The 24,259-nt window shown below is 42.0% G+C and overlaps 1 protein-coding gene across 3 annotated transcripts in view; it reads right to left on the reverse strand.

The window, feature by feature from the left end:
* BRPF3 (bromodomain and PHD finger containing 3) overlaps positions 1-24,259 on the reverse strand; it is a 92,478-nt gene that overhangs the window by 10,938 nt on the left and 57,281 nt on the right. Inside the window, exons 8-10 of one of the 3 annotated variants that reach the window (XM_077295402.1) lie at positions 21,614-21,880; positions 7,691-7,772; positions 4,731-4,807 (exon numbers count right to left, since the gene is read on the reverse strand). In XM_077295402.1, coding sequence (XP_077151517.1) covers positions 4,731-4,807; positions 7,691-7,772; positions 21,614-21,880 — 426 coding nt within the window. Of the gene's footprint in view, positions 1-4,730; positions 4,808-7,690; positions 7,776-21,613; positions 21,881-24,259 lie in introns of all 3 variants that reach the window. The other 2 variants (XM_077295401.1, XM_077295403.1) reach the window with 2 other exon arrangements.

Consider the following 24,259-nt stretch of genomic DNA (forward strand, 5'->3'; position numbering starts at 1 on the left):
GCAAAAAATATTTTTTGCGTTACCACATTTTGAGAGCTATAAATTTTCCATATTTTGGTCCACAGAGTCATGTGAGGTCTTGTTTTTTGCGGGACGAGTTGACGTTTTTATTGGTAACATTTTTGGGCACGTCACATTTTTTGATCGCTTTTTATTCCGATTTTTGTGAGGCAGAATGACCAAAAACCAGCTATTCATGAATTTCTTTTGGGGGAGGCGTTTATACCGTTCCGCGTTTGGTAAAATTGATAAAGCAGTTTTATTCTTCGGGTCAGTACGATTACAGCGATATCTCATTTATATTATTTTTTTTATGTTTTGGCGCTTTTATACGATAAAAACTATTTTATGGAAAAAATAATTATTTTTGCATCGCTTTATTCTCAGGACTATAACTTTTTTATTTTTCTGCTGATGATGCTGTATGGTGGCTCGTTATTTGCGGGACAAGATGACGCTTTCAGCGATACCATGGTTATTTATATCTGTCTTTTTGATCGCGTGTTATTCCACTTTTTGTTCGGCGGTATGATAATAAAGCGTTGTTTTTTGCCTCGTTTTTTTTTTTTTTTTTTCTTACGGTGTTTACTGAAGGGGTTAACTAGTGGGCCAGTTTTATAGGTCGGGTCGTTACGGACGCGGCGATACTAAATATGTGTACTTTTATTGTTTGTTTTTTTTTATTTAGGTAAAGAAATGTATTTATGGGAATAATATTTTTTTTTTTTTTTCATTATTTTGGAATATTTTTTTTTATTTTTTTTTACACATTTGGAAAATTTTTTTTTTACTTTTTTACTTTGCCCCAGGGGGGGACAATACAGATCGGTGATCTGCCAGTTTGCATAGCACTCTGACAGATCACCGATCTGAGAGAAGTGCAGGCTGCTTCACAGTGCCTGCTCTGAGCAGGCTTCTGTGAAGCCACCTCCCTCCCTGCAGGACCCGGATCCGCGGCCATCTTGGATCCGGGTCTGGAGCAGGCAGGGAGGGAGGTAAGACCCTCGCAGCAACGCGATCACATCGCGTTGCTGCGGGGGGCTCAGGGAAGCCCGCAGGGAGCCCTCTCCCTGCGCGATGCTTCCCTGCATCGCCGGCACATCGCGATCATGTTTGATCGCGGTGTGCCGGGGGTTAATGTGCCGGGGGTGGTCCGTGACCGCTCCTGGCACATAGTGCCGGATGTCAGCTGCGATAGTCAGCTGACACCCAGCCGCGATCGGCCGCGCTCCCCCCGTGAGCGCGGCCGATTGGCTATGACGTACTATCCCGTCAAGGGTCAGATAGGCCCAGGTCACCTCGACGGGATAGTACGTCAAAGGTCACAGAGGGGTTAAGGGCAGGTTAATTTTAACAATGAGAGTTAGAATATCAAAAATAAAATCCAGAAAATCACATTGTATAAATTACAAACATTTATCTGCATTTTGCAGTGAGAAATAAGTATTTGATCCCCTACCAACCATTAAGAGTTCTGGCTCCTACAGACCGGTTAGACGCTCCTAATCAACTCATTACCTACATTAAAGACAGCTGTCTTACAGTCACCTTTATAAAAAACTCCTGTTCACAGACTCAGACTCAAACCTCTACAACATGGGCAAGACCAAAGAGCTTTATAAGGATGTCAGGGACAAGATCATAGACCTGCACAAAGCAGGAATGGGCTACAAAACCATAAGTAAGGCTAGTTTCACACTAGCATTTACCTGATCTGCGGCGGGCTGTGGACTTCCTCCGTGAAGCCCCGCCCCCCGCCTCACCTCCGCCACTAGCTCCGCCTACTTCTGCATGCGGCCTGTGTACCTATATTTAACATTAGGTACGCAGGTCGTGCCGCAGTATGCGGATGGTGCCGCATGCGTCGTTTTGACGATGCGGAAAAAAAAAAAAAGCTACATGGCTGCGTCTACGATGGTCGCCGCATCGTCAAAACGACGCATGCGGCACCATCCGCATACTGCGGCACAACCTGCATACCTAATGTTAAATATAGGTACACAGGCCGCATGCAGAAGTAGGCGGAGCTAGCGGCGGAGGGCGGGGCTTCACGGAGGAAGTCCGCAGCCCGCCGCAGATCAGGTAAACGCTAGTGTGAAACTAGCCTAAGACACTGAGTGAGAAGGAGACAACTGTTGGTGCAATAGTAAGGAAATGAAAAATACAAAATGACTGTCAATAGACATCAATCTGGGGCACCATGCAAAATCTCACCTTGATCCTTGATCATGAGGAAGGTGAGAGATCAGCCTAAAACTACACGGGGGGAACTTGTTAATGATCTCAAGGGATCTGGAACCACAGTAACCAAGAAAACCATTCGTAACACATTATGCCGTAAAGGTTTTAAAATCCTGCAGTGCCCGCAGTCCCCCTGCTCAAGAAGGCACATGTGCAGGCCCATCTGAAGTTTGCCAATGAACACCTGGATGTGAGTGATTGGGAGAAGGTGCTGTGGTCAGATGAGACAAAAATTAAGGTCTTTCGCATTAATTCAACTCACCGTGTTTGGAGGAAGAGAAATGCTGTCTATGACCCAAAGAACACAGTCCCCACTGTCAAGCATGGAGGTGGAATCATTATGTTATGGGGGTGTTTCCCTGCTAAGGGCACAGGACTACTTCATCGCATCAATGGGAGACTGGATGAAGCCATGTACAGTAAAATCCTTAGTGACAACCTCCTTCCCTCCGCAAGGACATTAAAAATGGGTCGTGGCTGGGTCTTCCAGCAAGACAATGACCCAAATCATACAAGCAAGGCAACAAAGGAGTGTCTCAAAAAGAAGCACATTTAGGTCATGGAGTGGCATAGCCAGTCTCCAGACCTTAATCTCATAGAAAACTTCTGGTGGGAGTTGAAGCTCCGAGATTCTTATGGGGGATTCATGGGTATTCGGGGGGTTTCAGTAGTTGGGGAATGTATAGCTCACACTCTATTAGATGATATTTTTAGTTGATAGGCAAAAAAAAACTGGTGACAGGTTCCCTTTAATGTATAGCACAGTATTTATTGTATTTTTTAGTGACCACCGTTATATCAACAATTGACAATATTTGTGATATATAAGATTTATTCAACAAATACGGTATATCATATTCTATTTAATTGGATGTTATCAGGTTAATCTGCTATGCCGCAGCATCCATTGAGTTTATACAGTATATTTGATATAGGAATGTTGGTGTTGTGATGTCAGGCTCCTCTTTTTTGGACACTTCTTTATTACCGTATTTTTCGGACTATAAGACGCACCCAGGTTTTAGAGGTGGAAAATAGGGAAAAAAATATTTGAAGCAAAAAAATGTGGTAAAATATTTAATAACATACTATTATATGTGGTGTTATTATATATAATAGTATGTTATTATGTTGGAAGCTGCGGGACCAGTGTGGTGTCTGTGAAGTACTATATGAAGATGCTGGAGGGTGAGTATAAAAATGGGGGCACAGGGCTTATATTGAAAGCACCACTCCAGCACTGCAAAATAACACTGGAGTGCTGCTTCAAAATCCCATGGGAGAACTATAACTCCCAGCATGTCCTGCAGATCCTATGACATGCTGGGAGTTATAGTTCACTAAAGGAGTGGCAGAGTGCTTTATTGTGTTTTGGAAAGACTAACCTCTTAATTGTGGCAGCCAGCCTGTGGTGAGGTGAAAAGCATCCTATGGCTGCACACACAGAGCCCTCCCTCTTGTTGCCTTTCCATAGCACAGGTAATGGAAGCCAGCAGATTCTAGTGGGGAGTCTGAAGGACTTGTGATGATGTAAAGAAGAGGGAGGGTTCTGAGCTGCCATGTGATGCTCCAGCCCGCCCACTTCTGACATCATCACAGGTCCTCCTTGTGCACACTGCACAGCACTCAGCTCCAGCCCAGAAAGGTACGCAGCGATTTCCTCTCCTCCTCCCCCGGACACGCGGATCTCCCCAGCTGCTGCAGGAATCAGCACTGAGGAAACCATGTGTGTCCCTGCTTAAGTGCAGTATTCATTTGCTGCTCCCGGCTCACCACTCAGCTGATAGGTGGGCAGGGAGTAGCTAATGAATATTCACTGCACTTAATCATCGGGGCCATGTGGTTTCCCCAGCACTGATTCCGGGCAGTGGGGACATTTTTCTGCCTCCTGAAGTGGGATAACAGTGCGATCCCACTCGCTGCTGCCCCCCTCCCCACATGCTACATCCCTACCATAAGACGCACCCACACTTTCCTCCCAAATTTGGAGGAAAAAAAGTGAGTCTTATGGTCAGAAAAATACGGTATGTTTTTTTGCCTTTTTTAATTTTTAACATGAACTAAAAGCTTTATACATTTTTATCCATATGGTTCTCTTCTTGCAGCAACCCGTATGTAGGTCCGTATTGAATTATGTACAGTCTTTGTATTTAATTCTTGAAGATAGGTGTTGCAAAAGAAAAACCAAAACCTTCCATTCTGCTAGTTATGTTCAAAATATTCAATTCCCTTCTATTAATGGAAACCATTTTATTTTATTCCAGGGGGAGAAACAAAAAAATCTCTCTCCATGTTACCGGCACACAGATTCATACTGTTCGCAAGCTTCAACCAAAACAGATTGTTCACAATGGAAAAAAAAACATACACAATAAAAGATTGCAAGTACAGATGGTCACAAGTGTTCAGAATGTCTACAGAAAATATGTTGCAAATTGGATCCCTTTTCTTCATACTAGGCTTTATTTGCTCAAGCTGTAATCACTTACCTTGATTGTCATCGCCATTCATGGTTTCAAGCAGCGATATGTGTGAGAGCGCTGGTTTTCCTAGAGGAGCTATATTCCTGAAATAACAAATATCGCATTAACTAATAAGCCAATCTTACACATATTTACATTCTTTCCTCATTATCTGTAACGGATTCTCAGGGAGAAGATACAGACAATGGTTATTGTTAGATTGCAAATACTTGCATGCATAATGATGTTGTTAGGGGCCCACTTAGACAGGCCGATTATGGGGGAACAAGTGTTCACAGGACATCCAGCCAATTACCCCACGAGAGAACAAGATGTTCATTCGTTGAGTGATGATTTTTTAGCAGACCTAAAAATCATTCTCGGCAGCACATCGTCTTGTGTAAAGAGGGCAGGCGCTGCAGATAACATGATATTCTATGTGCACAGAACGATTGTATTAATAATCATTGTGTGCGCATGGAATTGCAGTCAGCCTGTCTAAATAGGCCAATAATGGGAACCTAACAAGTGATTCCTGCGGTCCAAACCATGGGCAGCATGATCAGTCACTGACTGTATGATCACAGCTATAAAGGATTGTCTCCGAAACATCCAGCAATTCAGAGAAAAACACACTTAATAGCCGTTGGGGACAGACTCGCCCGGTGCACTGGTTGTACAGTTGGGTCCCTGGCATATGAAAACCATGTGTGCTATGTCAGGGGAAAAAAACGTTCACACCAGTATGGCTGCTTTTCAGTTTCCACATTATCAAAAAAATATATAGAATAAAAAGCTTAAATAAAAAAAACAAAAAATGGCAGCAACAAAAATGTCTAATGCAAATAAAAAAGAAAAAGCCCTCAGCCTGTTCAGCAGAAGGAAAAAACGGTAGCGTATGGAGGCTCCTATTAGTTTTTCTCTGCAGGAGATATATTATACATATATAGCCTACTCAAAATTAGTGAATAAACCAATTCAAAAAGGTGTAAATAAAATATATAATTTCATTAAATCATAATATTCAAATATTACAAGACATTAAAAATAAAGGGGACCAAACGACAATATACAGAAACCACTGCACAAAGCTTTTAGTAATTAGTATACTGACTAAATAATGATCATACATATTAAAATCCCATATAAATAGCTTATTAAATAAATACAGATAAGTATAGTAAACATACACATCTGAAAAAAGGCATAGAAAAAGAAGGGAGTATAATAAGATAATATATACCAGTGGTCAGTGCCCAGTGGATCCTGTGACTCCAACACACGTTTCGCCTAGTGGCTTTCTTGAGATATTTTAATATTATGATTTAATAAAATTATATATTTTATATACACCTTTTTTATTTGGTTTATTCACTAACTTTGAGTAGGTATACATATATAGCTTAACAAAATGTACAGAAATACAATCTCAGATTGGCACACACACGAAGCTTGGGTGAACAGACACACGCACAGCTTGGGTGAACAGACACACACGAAGCTTGGGTGAACAGACACACGCACAGCTTGGGTGAACAGACACACGCACAGCTTGGGTGAACAGACACACGCACAGCTTGGGTGAACAGACACACGCACAGCTTGGGTGAACAGACACACGCACAGCTTGGGTGAACAGACACGCACAGCTTGGGTGAACAGACACACACGAAGCTTGGGTGAACAGACACACGCACAGCTTGGGTGAACAGACACACGCACAGCTTGGGTGAACAGACACATGAAGCTTGGGTGAACAGACACACACGAAGCTTGGGTGAACAGACACACACGAAGCTTGGGTGAACAGACACACGCACAGCTTGGGTGAACAGACACACGCACAGCTTGGGTGAACAGACACACGCACAGCTTGGGTGAACAGACACACGCACAGCTTGGGTGAACAGACACACGCACAGCTTGGGTGAACAGACACATGAAGCTTGGGTGAACAGACACACACGAAGCTTGGGTGAACAGACACACGCACAGCTTGGGTGAACAGACACACACGAAGCTTGGGTGAACAGACACACACGAAGCTTGGGTGAACAGACACACACGAAGCTTGGGTGAACAGACACACACGAAGCTTGGGTGAACAGACACACACGAAGCTTGGGTTAACAGACACGCACAGCTTGGGTGAACAGACACGCACAGCTTGGGTGAACAGACACACGCACAGCTTGGGTGAACAGACACACGCACAGCTTGGGTGAACAGACACACACATGAAGCTTGGGTGAACGGACACACACATGAAGCTTGGGTGAACAGACACACAAAGATTGGGTGGACAGACACACATGAAGCTTAGGTGAACAGACACACAAAGCTTGGGTGAACAGACACACCCACAGCTTGGGTGAACAGACACACGCACAGCTTGGGTGAACAGACACACACATGAAGCTTGGGTGAACGGACACACATGAAGCTTGGGTGAACAGACACACAAAGATTGGGTGGACAGACACATGAAGCTTAGGTGAACAGACACACACAAAGCTTGGGTGAGCAGACACACATGAAGCTTAGGTGAACAGACACACACAAAGCTTGGGTGAACAGACACACGAATCCTGGGTGAACAGACACATGAATCCTGGGTGAACAGACACACACACGAAGCTTGGATACACATACAGCTCAGATTGTACACACTGCAGCAAAACAACAAGGGCTGTGGATGGCGTCCTAGTGGAGTTGTAACTTCTTACTGACTTTTTTTTTTAAAGTAACAAATTTGCAAATACTAATATATTTTCATTTCTAAAGCAATGAGCAAACATTTAAGTCTTCGGGAAATCCCTTCAACAAGCAAAACAATAAACCAGTGTAGATGCTGCAAAATGCTAATTTAGTGAAATGGGACAAAAAGGTCCAATAAAACATTTTTTTCTTTATACTACAACTGTTTAGTGGAAAGTGGTGGTGTAGTCTGTATATGCTGAAATGTGCCAATGGCAGACATTACCTACCCAGAGGAATAGAAGGTTGATTCTTCAGGGCATTCACAACTCTTGACTAAGACAGAGCCACTTCCTGCACCTCCATTACTAACTTCTGGGGCACACAATGTAGGTCAAAAAGTTAATATGTTATACATATTTACAATACAAAAAAAACAACACACGATTCACACTTAAAAAAACCAAAAACAAACAAACAAAAAAAACATATCCTTTATGGAGAAGGTAAACTCCAATACACCCTAGATGCAAAAATAAATACAAATGTGTCCACAAACAAGTTTCCGATAAACAAATTAACTCCTGGCGCTGCAGAAGAGCCTGCAGTCCTACTGGACCACTAGTACATTATTAACCATTGTCGACCCGGCAAACACAGCATCTAGGGGTTTCGTCAGTGGGAGTGGGCTCCCTTTGTTTCTCTAAGGGTGCCATATCATGATCACCGTGACATATTTTTTCCTTCAATTCTGTTAAAGAAGTGCACATGTATGATATCACTGCATATATAACAAGTAACAATGATAAGGTAACATTACAAAAGGCATGGTGAAGAATGTTATCAGAAAAAAAAACACCAAATGAATTACCTCCATATGGTAACATTAAAAATTGACCCAGTGTTGTGTAGCATATTATTTACAATGGAACCCTATGGGTGATGATGTCACTGTATGGCATCCATCATAGATCTCCATCAGACATAATACATAGTGAGTGGGTATGTCGGACTGTGGCCAGTCCTCATCTGAAAGCCTCGCTCTGTAATACACGGCCTAAAATGACTGAAAAATGTGATTGAGCACAAGGTGAAGCCCGAAATTGCCCAATTTTAATTTACAAAAATGACCAGCCATTGTTACGTCACAAACTATATAACCTGCAGAAACACACAACAAATTTACAGTATCACCAGTGGCCGATAAAATGGAACATCTGGCTCTCTAGCTCTGTACAAAGGCTTTAAGCAGGTTACAAAGCTTTAAAAAAAAAAAATAAAAAATAAAAAATAGAGTTGATGCTATGTTCCCACAATGATTAATAGTTGCAGAAAATCTTCAACATCAAAACCGCACCAATTAGCTACAGTTGATTAGGTAACTTTTTTATGCATTTGTGGATTCTTTTTAAAGGGGCACTGTCATCCCCTCCAGCCGTTATAAACTAAAAGAGCCACCTTGTGCATCAGTAATGCTAACAAGGTGGCTCTTTTAGTTTTTGTTTCTGTTATACCCACAATAAATGTATTTATAGTTTAGCTGAAATACCTGTCTTTGTACCTGGAGGCGGGTCTGAAGCCTCCTCTTAGAAGCGCCCAACTGCCGTCAGTCATCGCTTGGGTTGATTTTCGCCGCCCCCTCAGCGCTGTTAGTGTGTGAAATCCTGCGCCTGCGCTCTGCTCTTCTGCCTTGCGCAGGCGCATAGATCATTTGGCGTCCTAGCGCTGGTGCAGAGTTCCGTTCTGCGACTGTGCGGGCAGTGCGGCCAGCCTGTTGCTGAATCCCCGCCCCGCACTGTGTTATGCATTATGCACAGTGCGGGGCTGGGATTCCTGGGCATGCGCACTGTGCTAGTCAGACGCTCCCCCTGCTCCCCCGCCTTCCAGCGTTGTTCTGTGCGGCTGTTCCAAACGTCGGCAAGGATACCTGTATATTCCGGCAACGCTGGAAGGCGGGGGACCTGGGGAGCGTCTGACAAGCGCAGTGCACATGCCCAGGAATCCCAGCCCCGCACTGTGCATAATGCATAACACAGTGCGGGGCGGGGATTCAGCAACAGGCTGGCCGCACTGCCCGCACAGTCGCAGAACGGAACTCGGCACCAGCGCTAGGTCGCCAAATGATCTATGCGCCTGCGCAAGGCAGAAGGGCAGAGCGCAGGCGCAGGATTTCACACACTAACAGCGCTGAGGGGGCGGCGAAAATCAACCCAAGCGATGACTGACGGCAGTTGGGCGCTTCTAAGAGGAGGCTTCAGACCCGCCTCCAGGTACAAAGACAGGTATTTCAGCTAGACTATAAATACATTTATTGTGGGTATAACAGAAACAAAAACTAAAAGAGTCACCTTGTTAGACTGCAGCATTACTGCTGCACAAGGTGGCTCTTTTAGTTTATAACGGCTGGAGGGGGTGACAGTGCCCCTTTAAATGTTTTTGATGTTGCAGTGTTAGGCTACGTGCCCACGATCAGGAACAGTAGCGTTTTGGATGAAGAGTATTTTCGAGGCGTCATTCTACATTACACACAGTGCACAGGATTTATAGGAATCTCATGCCCACTGTGCTTCTGTTAAACGAGCCGCAGAATGTCAATTTCTGTAGCCAGCGTCTCCGCTGAGTATGTTCAACAATAAAATGTGATTACATGCGGTAAATCTACATGTACCTACTCACAAGTGCGGTAATTAGAGCACAGTGAAAATACGCTGCGCCCAAGACGCTATTATTCATGACTGTGGGCACATAAGCCTTAATGTTTTTTCACAATGCGGTTTTTGTCTCTTTTGGTGTGTCACGTTTTAATTAAAGTTGCATTGTTTTTGAAATAGCATGCGTTTCTTTTGTGAAAATTTGATAAAAACCCATGCTGCAGACTGTCTGCTTATTCTGCACAAAATAGAAGAACAGCAGGCATGAGATTTCCATAAATCTAGAACTGTAATAAGCTGCTTTTTTTGCGAAACATAAAATATGCATATTTAGACTGCTTTAACTTAATTGTTAAAAATAAAGTATTAGGGTAACAAAAGAGAAATCTAAATTAAATCAGGTGTGACCACTGTTTGCCATCAGTTCTTCTAGGTACACTAGTGCAGAGTGGGAGATTTTGGAGGATTAGAGCCAGGTGTATGACAAACCAATTATACCAATCATGTGATAAGGATCATCATTTTCATTTGCATGTTGAAAAACAGTTATTAACGGATATAGCCATGTACTGTAAATGGCTGAACACTGGGTAAGGAACAGAAACTCTGCTAAAAAGAGGAGGTTGCGGAATATCGTTTCACATCACAGGTTATACACAATGTTAAATATAAGCCCAGCAACAAGACACAAGATACTGCATAAGCAAAGTCACAGGTAAAGATTTCAAAGCAGACTGGGGTTTCAAGACGTGCTGATGAAGGCCTTTTAAAAAAGCACCAAGAAACTGGCAACATTGAAGACCGTCGATGTTGTGGTCAGCCAAGGAAACTTAGCGCAGCAGGTGAAAGGCACATCATACATATTTCCCTTAGAAAATAATACGTTGTCCAGCAATGCCATCAGTTCAGAAGTAGCATCAACCAATAGGACCCAACTATACTCATCTACTGTTCAGAGAAGGTCAGCCAGAAATGACATTCATGTAAGAATTGAGGCCAAAAAGCCATAAATTCCACACGAAAACAATGCCAAATTACTCAACTATGCAGAAAAACAGAAATTGGAGTGCAGAAAAATAGCAGGTGGATTGTGCACCTAAACTTGTTCCATTCAAGTTTAGGGCTGCATTTTAACAAATGGAACTAGGCATTTGGTCATGATTCATGATGTCCTCAAAGCGCAGAAAAACAGGCAGAAGCTTATCCATCATGCATGGGGTCCGATTGGCTCCAAATATATTCTGGAGCAAGACACTGACCCCAAACATACCACCAATGTCATTCAATTCAGTTTTGGTAAAAATGTCTAAAGATAATGTTAACATCCATGTTTCCCATTAAATTCATAAACTTTTTTTTCCTCTTCATTTCCATGAAGTTCCTTTCAACCTGCAGCTCTGTTTGTTTACATGCAGCAGGGACGGAGCTGGTAACTAGCTCAGCAGGTTGCACTAACCATGTGTTATTCCCCCCTTCCCTAGTCACTTCCAGGTTACTAATCTTATTCTTTCTTATGTTGCTTGATCCGTAAAATGGCAAAAATGTGCACTATGACCTTTTTTATTCCATCCCACCCTTCCATCCAAGTTTTAGTCTCCTCTGTAGACGTTTGCCATCCCTCCTCACAGCTCGACCTGCCACTCTGCCTAGGATTACGGTGCTGCGACAGCTCAGGAAAACCAGACATTATCACACTCCGCTCAGACACCGCACAGTCTCACTTTATTAGATAAAAAGGTGTCGTCAGGAGGTATTGATTGAAGCACTGAGCCACCATCTCATCTCCCTTCTAACCCATCAGACAGCATGTGTATGGGATGTAGACATGATAAACACCCCGACAATGAGGACATCCTGTCAAAGAGGGACTAGAGGCTATGTTCACATGGTGTGCTTTTACAGCTTTGTTTGCTGAGTTTTTCAAGCTGTGTTTTACAGTAGCAGATTTCACAAATCTCACACAGTTTTTATTTCTGACTGATTAGGAAAACTGCAGCATATCACTTCTTTCAGCGTATCTGCAGCGTTTTTTTTCACCCATGGGAAACAATGAGTAAGTGCAAAAAGGCCCCAAAAAAGCAGGTAGTAGCTTCTGTTGCGTTTTTTGGTGCAAAAACCTAAAGGAAGTTAAATCATGCTTCTTTTGGGCCACTAAACTTTATCAACATGCACAAAAGACAACAAAAACACAGCAATAAAAAAGCAGCAAAAACAACACAAAATGTGTTTTTTTGGAAGCAGCAAAAACGCAAAGTGTGAACATAGCCATAAGCTGGAGAAAGCCAGGGACCTGTGTGACTGCTTGACTCAATGTAATCACAGCCAGATCAACACTGGAAAGTTCAGGTCACAAGAGCACTCCGGAATACTGTTATGGAGATGCACAAATGTAACTGCATTACAACGCTGAAGAGGGGAAGCCTGAAACCGGACAACCCCTTTCAGAACTACCGTATCTTCAGAGTAAAAAAGAACAAGTGATGATATGCCCCCACAAAGCCCTGATCTCATCATCATTAAGTCTGTGTGGGTTTAAAGAGATGGTAGGATTTGTGCAAATTGATATTTACAGAAGATCTGTGGTTAATTCTCCAAGATGTTTGGAAAAAACTCCCTGCAGAGTTCCTAAAAATCTATGTGCAAGTGTACCTAGAAGAATTGATATTGTTTTAAAGGCCAAGAGTGGTCACACCAAATAGTGATTTGATTACTTTTTTACTTTCTTTCACTTTACATTTTTTAAGTGATAAAAATCAAGTATGAAATCTTTAGACCGCAGTACTAGTACGGTGGCACGTAGTGCCGATCGTGGGCATTTAACCCCTCTGATGCCGCGGTCAGTGACAGCGACAGAGGGGCATCGCGCACGGACGATGGCTCCCTACGCTCTCCCACCGGAACAACACGATGCAATCGCGTTGTTCCGGTGTTCTGGAAGGAGTCCCCGGATCCAAAATGGCCGCGGGGCTCCTTCCGGGTCTTTCACGGAGGTGGCTTGACGGCGCCTGATCAGAGCAGGCACCGGAAAGCCTCCAGCACTGCCTGTCAGATCGCTGTGTTATGCATAGTGTCAGATCAGCGATCTGATGAAATATTGTGATGTCCCACCTTGGGACAATGTTATAAAGTGTAAAAAAAAAATAATAAAAAAAAAATATATATATAGAATGTATAAAAAATAAATAAATCCCCAAATAAAGAAAAAAAAAATATATATTTTCCAATAAATCCATGTAAATAAAAAAAAACAAACAAACAATAAAAGTACACATATTTGGTATCGCCGCGTCCGTAACGACCCGCTCTATAAAACTATCCCACTAGTTAACCCCTTCAGTGAACACCGCAAAAAAAATTAATAAAAAACGAGGCAAAAAAACAATGCTTCATCATCATACTGCCGAACAAAAAGTGCAATAAAATGTGATCAAAAAGACGGATATAAATAACCATGGTACCGCTGAAAACGTCATCTTGTCTCTCGAAAAAAAAAAAAAGCCGCCATACTGCATCATCAGAAGAAAAATAAAAAAGTTATAGCTCTCAGAATAAAGCAATGCAAAAACAATTATTTTTTCTATAAAATAGTTTTTATTGTGTAAACGCGCCAAAACATAAAAAAATGCTATAAATGAGGTATCGATGTAATCGTACTGACCCGAAGAATAAAGCTGCTTTATCAATTTTACCACACACGGAACGGTATAAACCCCCCCCCCCCCTAAAAGAAATTCAGGAATTGCTGGTTTTTGTTCATTCTGCCTCCCAAAATCAGGATAAAAAGCAATCAAAAAATGTCATGTGCCCGAAAATGGTACCAATAAAAAAGTCAACTCGTCCCGCAAAAAAAAAGACCTCACATGACTGTGGGCCAAAATATAGATAAATTATAGCTCTCAAAATGTGGTGATACAAAAACTATTTTTTTCAATAAAAAGCGACTTTTAGTGTGTAAAGGCTGCCAATTATAAAAATCCGCCAAAAAAACCGCTATAAAAGTAAATCAAACCCCCCTTTCATCACCCCCTTAGTTAGGGAAAAATAATAAAATTTTAAAAAATGTATTTATTTCCATTTTCCCATTAGGGTTAGGGTTGGGGCTAAAGTTATGGTTTGGATTACATTTACGGTTGGGATTAGGGTTAGGGGTGTGGTTAGGGTTATGGTTGGGATTAGGATTAGGGGTTTGTTTGGGTTAGGGTTTCAATTAGAATTGGGGGGTTTCCACTGTTTAGGCATATCAGGGGCTCTCCAAACACGACATGGCGTCTGATCTCAATTCCAGCCAATTCTGCGTTGAAAAAGTAAACCAGTGCTCCTTCCCTTCCGAACTCTCTCGTGCACCCAAACAGGGGTTTACCCCAACATATGGGGTATCAGCGTAATCCGGACAAATTGGACAACAACTTCTGGGGTCCAATTTCTCCTGTTACTCTTGGGAAAATACAAAACCGGGGGCTAAAAAATTTTTGTGGAAAAAAAAAGGATTTTTTATTTTCACGGTTCTGTGTTATAAACCCGGGGTGTCAAACTGCATTCCTCGAGGGCCTCAAACCATGCGTGTTTTCAAGATTTCCTTCTCATTGCACAAGGTGCTGGAATCATTCTGTGCAGGTGATTAAATGATCACCTGTGCAATACAAGGAAATCCTGAAAACATGACCTGTTTGCAGCCCTTGAGGAATGCAGTTTGACACCCCTGTTATAAACTGTAGTGAAACACTTGGGGGTTCAAAGTTATCACAACACAACTAGATAAGTTCCTTGGGGGGGTCTAGTTTCCAATATGGAGTCACTTGTGGGGCGTTTCTACTGTTTAGGTACAGGGGCTCTGCAAATGCAACGTGATGCCTGCAGACCAATCCATCTAAGTCTGCATTCCAAACGGCGCTCCTTCCCTTCTGAACTCTGCCGTGTGCCCAAACGGTGGTTCCCCCCCCACATATGGGGTATCAGCGTACTCAAGACAAATTGGACAACAACTTTTTGGGTCCAATTTCTCCTGTTAGCCTTGGGAAAATAAAAAAATTGCGGGCTATAGCTTTACATTATAAACTTCTGTGAAGCACTTGGGGGTTCAAAGTGCTCACCATCATCACCAACATCTAGATTAGTTCCCTAGGGGGTCTACTTTCCAAAATGGTGTCACTTGTGGGGGGTTTCCACTGTTTAGGCACATCAGGGGCTCTCCAAACGCAACATGCTGTCCGATCTCAATTCAAGCCAATTTTGTATTGAAAAGTCAAACGGCGCTCCTTCCCTTCCGAGCTCTGCCATGCGCCCAAATAGTGGTTTACCCCCACACACGGGGTATCAGCGTACTCAGGACAAATTGCACAACTTTTGTGGTCCAATTTCTCCTGTTACCCTTGGTAAAATAAATCAAATTGGATCTGAATAAAAATTTTGTGAAAAAAGTTAAATGTTCAATTTTTTTTAAACATTCCAAAAATTCCTGTGAAGCACCTGAAGGGTTAATAAACTTTTTGAATGTGGTTTGGAGTACCTTGAGGTGTGCAGTTTTCAGAATGGTGTCACTTTTGGGCATTTTCTGACATATAGACCCCTCAAAGTGACTTCAAGTGTGAGGTGGTCCATAAAAAAAATGGTTTTGCAAATTTTGTTGTAAAAATGAGAAATTGATGGTCAACTTTTACCTCTTATAACTTTATAACAAAAAAAAATTATGCTTCCAAAATTGAGCTAATGTAAAGCAGACATGTGGGTAATGTTATTTATTAACTATTTTGTATGATATGACTCTCTAATTTAAGGGCATAAAAACTAAAAGTTAAAAAATTGCAAAATTTTCTAAATTTTTGTCAAATTTCCATTTTTTTCACAAATAAACGCAAGTTAAATCGAAGAAATTTTACCACTATCATAAAGTACAATATGTCGCAAGAAAAATCTCAGAATCACCAGGATCCGTCGAAGAGTTTCAGAATTATGGCCTCATAAATTGACAGTGGTCAGAATTGGAAAAAAAATGGCCTGGTCAGGAAGTTGAAAACAGGCTTCGGTGTAAAGGGGTTAAGTACTCCCTGTTGTAAATAAAAATATAATATTATATATAATATACAAATAATTATCTAAGGGTCTTTTTTGTCTGTAACCGAAATCCCGCATCGCTGATTGGTTGCGCCCGGCCGGCCTCGACCAATCAGCGCTCATAAATAAACTACATACATAAGACTAGAGGGAGAATAACATGAAGGACAGTCTGTGAAGGAGAGAATAACATGGAGGACACAGTCTGAGGGAGAGAATAACATGGAAGACAGTGTGTAAGGGAGAGAATAACATGGAAGACAGTGTGTAAGGGAGAGAATAACATTTTTCCCCGTTTTTAAGTTTATCATATGGTCAAATAAATGGGGTCTTTGAAAACTATAAGCCATCCTGTAGAAAACAAGCTATAATACAGCGATAGATGATTAATAAAGTTTACTCTTAAAATAAAGACAGGAGAAAAACAATGGCAGTGTGTCCAATGGGTTAAAACATAAATGTAAGCACCAATGCTTATATGAATACTAGATGGTGGCCCGATTCTAACGCATCGGGTATCTACTATATAATCGTCTAATTCTGTCTGTTTGTCTGTAATGGAAATCCCGCATCGCTGATTGGTCTCGCCAGCTGCCCGCGACCAATCAGCGACAGGCGCAGTCTGGCCGCAAATTGGCATGGGATTTGAACCACGCTTCGCTGATTGGTCGCGCCTGACAGGATTTTCCGGGTAAAATATAAACATTATCAGTGAAGCGGTGTTTAAATCCCGTGCCAATATCACTGTCAGGACTCTGAACATTTTTTACCTTTTGTGCATTACTGCCCTTTTCCAAGATGGCGTCTTTGGTCTCATGTGAACTGTGTCTTCCTGCTATAAAACTCCACCCCAGCCTTCAGTCTGTGCTAGATTACTCTGCCTTGCATCCAGCTCCACCCCTCTGATTACTCCCTGGCTATACACCTGCTCCTGTGAACATGTGTGGTGATCCTGCTACTCTGCTCTGAGTTCCTGCTGCATACACAAGTTTCCAGTAATCCTCCTTCATCTGCTGTTCGTGTTTACTTCCATCTGCATTTGCTGGACATGTAAGCTGTTTCTGCTTTGCAATAACCTGAGACTATTAACCAGGCCTCCCTGGTTGAGCTAAGATATGATTTGAACTGCCTAATAAGCATATCTATCTGTGCCTGGACTAAGACAAGGATTTATTTGTGTCAAGTATCCTCAAGAATAACTGCTTCATAGACTTTCTGCTTGATTGCATTTTCCTCTGAAGTTTCCTATAGACTGCTAAGCTGCGTTTATTATTTACACCAGGTGTTGTGGACTTGAGTTTCTCTCTGCACCTGTTTGAATCACCGTGTGATAATATAGACTTTACTACTTATAAAACTGTGTCCTGTAGTTGTCTTGTTCCACGCAAAGAGTCTCCCGAGTTATCCCCTATAATTATTACACACTGATTTGTCGCGGCCGGCCGGGATAGAGATATATAAAAGTTTGGACACCTTCTCATTTAAAGATTTTTCTGTATTTTCATGACTATGAAAATTGTACATTCACACTGAAGACATCAAAACTATGAATTAACACATGTGGAATTATATACTTGATAAAAAAAAGTGTGAAACAACTGAAATTATGTCATATTCTAGGTTCTTCAAATTAGCCACCGTTTACTTTGATGACTGCTTTGCACACTCTTGATGAGCTTCAAGAGGTAGTTACAAGGAATGGTCTTCCAACAATCTTGAAGGAGTTCCCAGAGATGCTTAGCATTTGTTGGCCCTTTTGCCTTCACTTGGTGGTCTAGCTCACCCCAAACCATCTCGATTGGGTTCAGGTCTGGTGACTGTGGAGGCCAGGTCATCTGGTGTAGCACCCCATCACTCTCCTTCTTGGACAAATAGCCCTTACACAGCCTGGAGATGTGTTTGGGGTCTTGTTGAAAAATAAATGATGGTCCAACTAAACGCAAACTGGATGGAATAGCATGCCGCTGCAATATGCTGTGGTAGCCATGCTGGTTCAATATGCCTTCAATTTTGAATAAATCCCCAACAGTGTCACCAGCAAAGCACCCCCACACCATCACACCTCCTTCTCCATGCTTCACGGTGGGAACCAGTCCATCCGTACACCTTTACTGCGTTGCACAAAGACACGGTGGTTGGAACCAAAGATCTCAAATTTGGACTCATCAGACCAAAGCACAGATTTCCACTGGTCTAATGTCTATTCCTTGTGTTCTTTAGCCCAAACAAGTCTCTTCTGCTTGTTGCCTGTCCTTAGCAGTGGTTTCTTAGCAGCTATTTTACCATGAAGGCCTACTGCACAAAGGCTCCTCTTAACAGTTGTTGTAGAGTCTGCTGTTATAACTCTGTGTGGCATTGACCTGGTCTCTAATCTGAGCTACTGTTAACCTGAGATTTCCGAGGCTGGTGACTCGGATAAACTTATCCTCAGAAGCAGAGGTGACTCTTGGTCTTCCTTACCTGGGGAGGTCCTCATGTGAGCCAGTTTCTTTGTAGCACTTGATGGTTTTTGCCACTGGACTTGGGGACACTTTCAAAGTTTGCCCAATTTTTTGGACTGACTGACCTTCATTTCTTAAAGTAACAATGGCCACTCGTTTTTCTTTACTTAGCTGCTTTTTTCTTGCCATAGTACAAATTCTAACAGTCTTTTCAGTAGGACTATCAGCTGTGTATGCACCAGACTTCTGCACAACACAACCAATGGTCCCAATCCCATTTATAAGGCAAGAAATCCCACTTATTAAACCTGACAGGGCACACCTGTGAAGTGAAAACCATTCCCGGTGATTACCTCTTGAAGCTCATCAAGAGAACGCCAAGAGTGTGCAAAGCAGCCATCAAAGCAAAAGGTGGCTACTTTGAAGAACCTAGAATATAAGACATAATTTCAGTTGTTTCACACTTTTTTGTTAAGTATATAATTCCACATGTGTTAATTCATAGTTTTGATGCCTTCAGTGTGAATATACAATTTTCATAGTCATGAAAATACAGAAAAATCTTTAAATGAGAAGGTGTGTCCAAACTTTTGGTCTGATAGACAATTATATATATATATATATAAGATATAAGGGGTACTTCCGTCTGTCTGTCCTCAACTTCCGTAACGGAAATCCCGCGTCGCTGATTGGTCTCGCCAGCTGTCTGTCATGGCTGCCGCGACCAATCAGTGACAGGCACAGTCCGATTAGTCCCTCCCTACTCCCCTGCAGTCAGTGCCCGGCGCCCGCATACTCCCCTTTGGTCCCCGCTCACACAGGGTTAATGTCAGCGGTAACGGACCGCGTTATGCCGCGGGTAACACACTCAGTTATCGCTGCTATTAACCCTGTGTGTCCCCAACTTTTTACTATTGATGCTGCAAAAAGATGTAATGTTAAAAGTAAGAAAAAAAAACAAAAAACCTGCTATTCCCACCTTTCGTCGAGGCGCGCGGCTGCCGCCGCCAGCTTCTGTTCCCAGAGATGCATTGCGAAATTACCCAGAAGACTTAGCGGTCTCGCGAGACATCTGGGTAATTTCGCAAAGCATCCTGGGAACGGAAGATGGCGGCAGCCGCACGCGCATCGACAGCTTCGCTGGATCCCTGCGGGTGAGTATATAACTTTATTTTAATTATTTTATTTTTTTTTTAACAGGGATATGGTGCCCACACTGCTGTATACTACGTGGGCTGTTATATACCGCGTGGCTGCTGTATACTACGTGGCCAGTGTAAGGCTACTTTCACACTAGCGTCGGCACGGGACCGTCGCTATGCGTCGGCCCGACGTGCAGACGCGCGTTGTGAAAGTGATGCCCGACGTGGGCAGCGGAAGCGGTCTTACGACGCTTCCGCTGCCCCATTGTAAGGTCCGGGGAGGAGGGGGCGGAGATTCGGCCGGGCATGCGCGGTCGAAAATGGCGGACACGACGCGCAAAAAAAGTTACATGTAACTTTTTTTGTGCCGACGGGCCGCCAAAACACGACGCAACTGTCGCACGACGGTTGCGATGTGTGGCCGTACGTCGCTAATGTAAATCTATAAGGAAAAAACGTATCCTGCGGACAACTTTGCGGGATGCGTTTTTTTCTCCTAAACGACGCATTGCGACGTACAGCAAACAACGCTAGTGTGAATGTAGCCTTAGATACTATGTGGCCTGTGTTTTGTACTGCGTGGGCTGTGCTATATATTACGTGGGCTGTGTTATATACTGCGTGGCCACTGATATATATTGCGTGGCCTGTATTAACGCATCGGGTATTCTACAATATGTATGTATATAGCAGCCACAAAGTATATAGCACAGGCCACGTACTGTTTGTCTGCCAAATACATGGCTCCTATATACTACGTGGCCTGTGCTATATACTATGTGGCTGCGATATACATACATGTTCAAAAATACCCGATGCGTTAGAATCGGGCCACCATCATATACATACTATATATATATATATATATATATATATATATATATATATATATATATATATATATATATATATCCGATGCACAGTGACACCATCTGCAGCAAGTTGCTCTCTGGAGGTGGTCTGAGGATTGTCCTTGACTGATATCACCATTCTTCTTCTCTGCCTTTCTGATGTTTTTCTTGGCCTGCCACTTCTGGCCTTAACAAGAACTGTACCTGTGTTCTTCCATTTCCTTACTATGTTCCTCACAGTGGAAATTGACAGGTTAAATCTCTGAGACAGCTTTTTGTATCCTTCCCCTGAACAGCTATGTTGAATAATCTTTGTTTTCAGCTCATTTGACAGTTGTTTTGAGGAGCCCATGATGCCACTCTAAATAGACAACTTGCAAGTGGCCACTTTAAGTAGCTTTTCTCATGATTGCATACACCTGGCTATGAAGTTCAAAGCTCAATGAGGATGCAAAACCAAAAAAAGTGCTTTAGTAAGTCAGTACAAAGTAGGTAGGAGTATTTTAAACAAGAAAATGATAAGGGTGCCCATATTTATGCACCTGTCAAATTTTGCTTGAATGCAGATTGCACATTTTCTGTTAGTACAATAAACCTCATTTCAAGGCAGAAACATTACTGTGTCCAACAGTTATTAGATATATGAAACTGAAATAGCTGTTGCAAAAAAAACAATTTTTATAAAACATTAAGCTTAAGATTAATAGGGGTGCCCAAACTTTTTCACGTGTGTGTGTGTGTGTGTGTGTGTGTGTGTGTGTGTGTGTGTGTGTATGTATGTATGTATATGTATCTATCTATGTATACACACACGTTTTTATTTATTACATATGCGATTTGGCGCCGTTCCAGCAATATTGGTACTAAAACTTTTGCACTGCACATCAGAGGCCATAATAGAAAATGACTCGTTTGATTCGCATACTTTTCCACTCATTAGGTTACAATTCATCTCCAAAAGTATTACACAAATTCAACTGTCCAACAATAAATACAACTCTCAATTACATAAGTTATCGCACTGCCCACCACCATATAGTATCAACTACAATATACTATTATAAAGTAGAAAGGCACCTGTAGGCGGATGGAAGATAGTTTTCTCTTCATCACTTCCACTGCCACCGAAAGATTGTCGAGTTTTTACTTTTGTGTTATTCTGGGATTTTCCCAATGTTAAAGAAGTCCTTCTTGAATTGTGAACTGGCGAGAGATTCTTTGCCTTATGGACAGGATTATGAGCTATACGTTGCAGAGAAGGGGGGTGCTCATGAGCAGCGGCATTTTGTATTGGCAGGCTTGGATTTGCTGGTTCAAGCATAGGAGGATGCATTGGTTTGCCTTCTAAAATGATAAAAGTTGCACATACGACTTATGAATATACACTGAAAAGGGACAGCTATAAACTAGATCACATACTCTGGCTACTGAATTCGCAGTTTCATATACACACGGTGTGCACAATTATTAGGCAAGTGAATATTTAGACCATATCATTTTTAGGAAGATTTTCCAACGCAAAACTGTAGAGACTTGAATGCTTATCGGGTGAAGATCAGGTGATGTGTTATTTGTGTGATGAGCAAGGATGTGACCTAAGGATATCCGCACCCTTTATCAAGGTATACATAAATATTAGGTAGCTCACCACACCAGGATGGATGCAACTCGCTTTTATTGAATTCTCACTCACAAATGTTAATTTCACTTAAGTATTCAGAATTCAGAGGAGAGAAAGTAATGGTGCTGTCATGATGGACTCCTGGAAATACAATTACCGGTAGGACTAATTCCTATTTTCCCAGGACGTTCCTCATGAAAGCACAATAGGAGAAATACCAAATAAGTGGCATCTCACGGTGGGACTACTGTCTGAAGTTCTTTCCAGCCGTAGGCTAGCTGTTGACCTGATATTATGTCTATTTTGCAGTGCCTAAAGTAGTTAGGTTAGACCAGGTTGTGGCCCTGAGGTTCTGGCCTACTGAGGCTCCCGCTCTTTTGGCCCAAGACACAGAAATTGCTCTTGTGCATTGAGCTTTAATTTTAGCGGGGATTCTCTCCTATCTGATTCGCATGCCAGAGACATGAATGAAGTAATCCATTAGTATAAGGTCGCTTTGACACTTTTGTGGCCTTATTCCTTCCTGAATACTTTACAAACAGATTTGAGTCCGGTGTCCAGCATTCTGTACCTTTCACGTAAAACATCATTGATCTTATTTTGTCCAGAGTGTGGAATAATCTTTCCTTCTCGTTCTTTGGAAGCAGACAAAATGATGGTAGAACAATCTCTTGGTTCAAGTTTCTTTAGACACTACCGTCATAAGGGAAGAAGCGTTGAGTGTGAATATTAATCGGTCCTCAAAGATTTGCAGATAAGGATCTCTTACTGACAACATCTGGATGTTCCTCCAACCGTTTTGCCATCTTTGGGTTAGCTGAATAAACACTTCCAGATTTAGCTCCTATTTGGAGAACCAGACTTTTTCCTGCTGAGAAAAAATGCCTCCTGGTTTTACAAGCCCTTCAAGTGAACTGCTGAGATGGAAAGAACGGTTCTTTCTGCTCATTGAAATATTTGCTCCTCTAGGGCCTGCAGGAGGAAAGGAAACTGTTGTGCCGTTGTCTGAAAAAGCCTTTATGTGATGATCTCTGATGATATTTTGGCATTGTTGGAGTATCTCCCAAACTGCCCTTAACTCTCTGTAATTGGACACTTTATTTTAATCTTCCAGGAACCATGTACCCTGAAGGTATTGATCTTCCACTTCTGCTCCCCAGCCTATCTAGCTTGCGTTGGTGCTAATGCAGATGAAGGGGGATAGGATCAATGGTACTCCTTCCTGGAGTTTCTTCGGGGATGTCCACCATAACAGGTTATCTCTGAGGCCTGCTGGAACCTTCATTCTCTTGTCTAGACCAGATGGATGTCTGTTCCAGACTAACAGGATTGCTTACTCAAAGCGGTGCGCAATGACCACAGAAAAAAATAAAAAATAAATAAAAAATAAAGTATAATCCTTTAAATTAACATTTTATTAAACATCAAAAATAACAAACGGTTAAAAAGAAACTACTGGATACCACTAATCAAGGGGAGCACTGTGACCAACAAGCAGCCAATGCCTTTTTAGAAAATATTACTCAATACCACTCAAATGTTAGTGTAAACAAAAATACAGACACACAAGTCTGTTTATGTGAATTAATAAGGACTAAATGGCAGCATTTCATTACGTATAAAGTGCATAATGCATCATGTCCATAATGGACCATTAAAGTGCATAATCCAAGCATAAAGGAGAGGTAGAATATACTTACAAAATGTTAGGCAGGCACAATGCCGGTAACAGGTGGTCCCCGCCGCGGTATATTATACCTTTCCTTTATGCTTGGATTATGCAGTTTAATGGTCCATTATGGACATGATGCATTATGCACTTTATACGTAATGAAATGCTGCCATTTAATCCTTATTAATTCACAAACAGACTTGTGTGTCTGTATTTTTGTTTACACTAACATTTGAGTGGTATTGAATAATATTTTCTAAAAAGGCATTGGCTGCTTGTTGGTCACAGTGCTCTCCTTGATCCAGTAGTTTCTTTTTAACCGTTTGTGATTTTTGATGTTTAATAAAATTTTAATTTAAAGGATTATACTCTTTTTTCTGTGGTCATTGCGCACCGCTTTGATTTAGCTATATATATTTGAGATTTATGT

Source organism: Ranitomeya variabilis, chromosome 3 (genome assembly GCF_051348905.1).
Source record: "Ranitomeya variabilis isolate aRanVar5 chromosome 3, aRanVar5.hap1, whole genome shotgun sequence".
NCBI lineage: Eukaryota > Metazoa > Chordata > Amphibia > Anura > Dendrobatidae > Ranitomeya > Ranitomeya variabilis.